The sequence below is a fragment of the Empidonax traillii genome, unplaced genomic scaffold (assembly GCF_003031625.1).
Source record: "Empidonax traillii isolate 1590-97213 ecotype Southwest subspecies unplaced genomic scaffold, ASM303162v1 scaffold523:size469459, whole genome shotgun sequence".
Taxonomy (NCBI): domain Eukaryota; kingdom Metazoa; phylum Chordata; class Aves; order Passeriformes; family Tyrannidae; genus Empidonax; species Empidonax traillii.
In genome coordinates, this window is record NW_020955716.1 from 467,564 (window position 1) to 469,459 (window position 1,896).

The window sequence follows — 1,896 nt, forward strand, 5'->3', positions numbered from 1 at the left end:
CCCTCCCCACGCAGGTCTGGTTCAAGAACCGCCGAGCCAAGTGGAGAAAGCGGGAACGGAACCAGCAGATGGACCTGTGCAAGAACGGCTACGTGCCGCAGTTCAGCGGGCTGATGCAGCCCTACGACGACATGTACGCCGGCTACCCCTACAACAACTGGGCCACCAAGAGCCTCACCCCGGCGCCGCTCTCCACCAAGAGCTTCACCTTCTTCAACTCCATGAGCCCCCTGTCCTCGCAGTCCATGTTCTCGGCGCCCAGCAGCATCCCCTCCATGAACATGCCCTCCAGTATGGGCCACTCGGCCGTGCCGGGCATGGCCAACTCCGGCCTCAACAACATCAACAACATCAGCGGCTCCTCGCTCAACTCGGCCATGTCCTCGCCGGCCTGTCCCTACGGGCCACCGGGCTCGCCCTACAGCGTCTACCGGGACACTTGCAACTCCAGCTTAGCCAGCCTCAGACTGAAATCAAAGCAGCACTCCAGTTTCGGCTACAGCAGTTTGCAAAGCCCCGGCTCTAGTCTAAACGCCTGTCAGTACAACAGTTGACGGACTTGACACAAACCACCTCCGACAAAGCACCGCCGACAAAGCAAAGCAGAAGCAAAGCGACGTTTCACGGAAAAGACAAAAAAAAAAAAATAAAATTAAACCCCATGACGATTAAAAGCAAACCCCAAGCAAGCGAAAGAGGGAAAAAAAAATTAAAATAAAATAAAACAAAGCACCACCCCCAAAACAAACCAAAACCCAAAAACAAAAGCCCCAAAAGCTCCGCGGACTTCGATTGTCTAGGAAAAAAAAAAATATTTCAACCTAATGATGCAACCAACAAAACAGCGCTTTAAAAATGTACAAAATTAAAAATAGTAATAATAATAATAATAATAATAATAATAATAATAATAATAATAATAATAACCACCCCATCGAAAAACGTAAACGGACCAGAAAACTTTTGCAAGAGACACCGAAATCTGGTACATGGATGAGTTGCAATTTTTTTTCTCTGGATTATGCGGGTTGTATGTGTTTACTTGAACTTGCACAGGAGTCGGTAAGGCGGCCGCTGCCCCACGGGGAGGGCGGCAGGAGGGGACGCCTCGGTGGTAAGAGCTGGTGGGACGGTTCTTGGCCGCTTGTCGCACGGGAAGAGTTTGGTTAATGTTTACCACTGAGAAACAGAATCACACTCGGAAAAAAAAAAAAAAAAAAAAAAAAGACAAAAAAAAAAAAAGGTTGGGGAGGGAGAGGGGAGGAAAAAAAATATAAATCGCAGAGTACAATCTGCGGGGAAAAATGGTTAAAATATTAGGTATGAAACTATTAAAAATAATAATGACAAGGGTCAACCACTTATATAAGGTTATATTTATATCTACAGTTGCATTGTGCCGGATCATTGTCCTTGGCCGTTGAATAAACTGTTTTTAAAATGCATGATTCTTGATGTTTTTTCTTTAGTTGGAAGCTATAATCCAGTCATTCCTGATACTAAGCAGCTCAAGGTTCCTACCTCTTCATCCTTTCCAAAAGACTGCAGTATCCCCGGCTGTGAGAGAGCACAGAAACCCTTCAGTGATGCGAAAATCGTTCATCTGTTTCCCCATCCAAAGTCTTATCCTGATAATGAAATTATCATTCATCTTCATTTATATGCAGGGGGTCGTTTTTTCTCTTTAAAAAGTAAAACCGAAAACCAACCCCCTTTCAGAGAGTCTAGGAAAAAAAAAAAAAAAAAAAGAAAAAAAAGACGAAAAATGGTCTGTTATGAAGTGATTTCAGATACTGCATCTCTGCTAGAGAAACAGCGAGCCTCGGCGTCCGGAAAGGTTCTTAGCAAAGCTGAAAGCGTTCCTTGCTTTTCTAAATGTGAAGGAAAAACAAGGAA

The 1,896-nt window shown here is 44.7% G+C and overlaps 1 protein-coding gene across 1 annotated transcript in view; it reads left to right on the forward strand.

Moving 5' to 3' along the window:
• Positions 1–647, forward strand: part of PITX1 (paired like homeodomain 1) — a 7,793-nt gene extending 7,146 nt beyond the window's left edge. Inside the window, exon 2 of the mRNA XM_027896976.1 lies at positions 7–647. Coding sequence (XP_027752777.1) covers positions 7–554 — 548 coding nt within the window. The 3' untranslated portion in view covers positions 555–647. The remainder of the gene's footprint in view (positions 1–6) is intronic.
• The last annotated feature ends 1,249 nt before the right edge of the window (positions 648–1,896 follow it).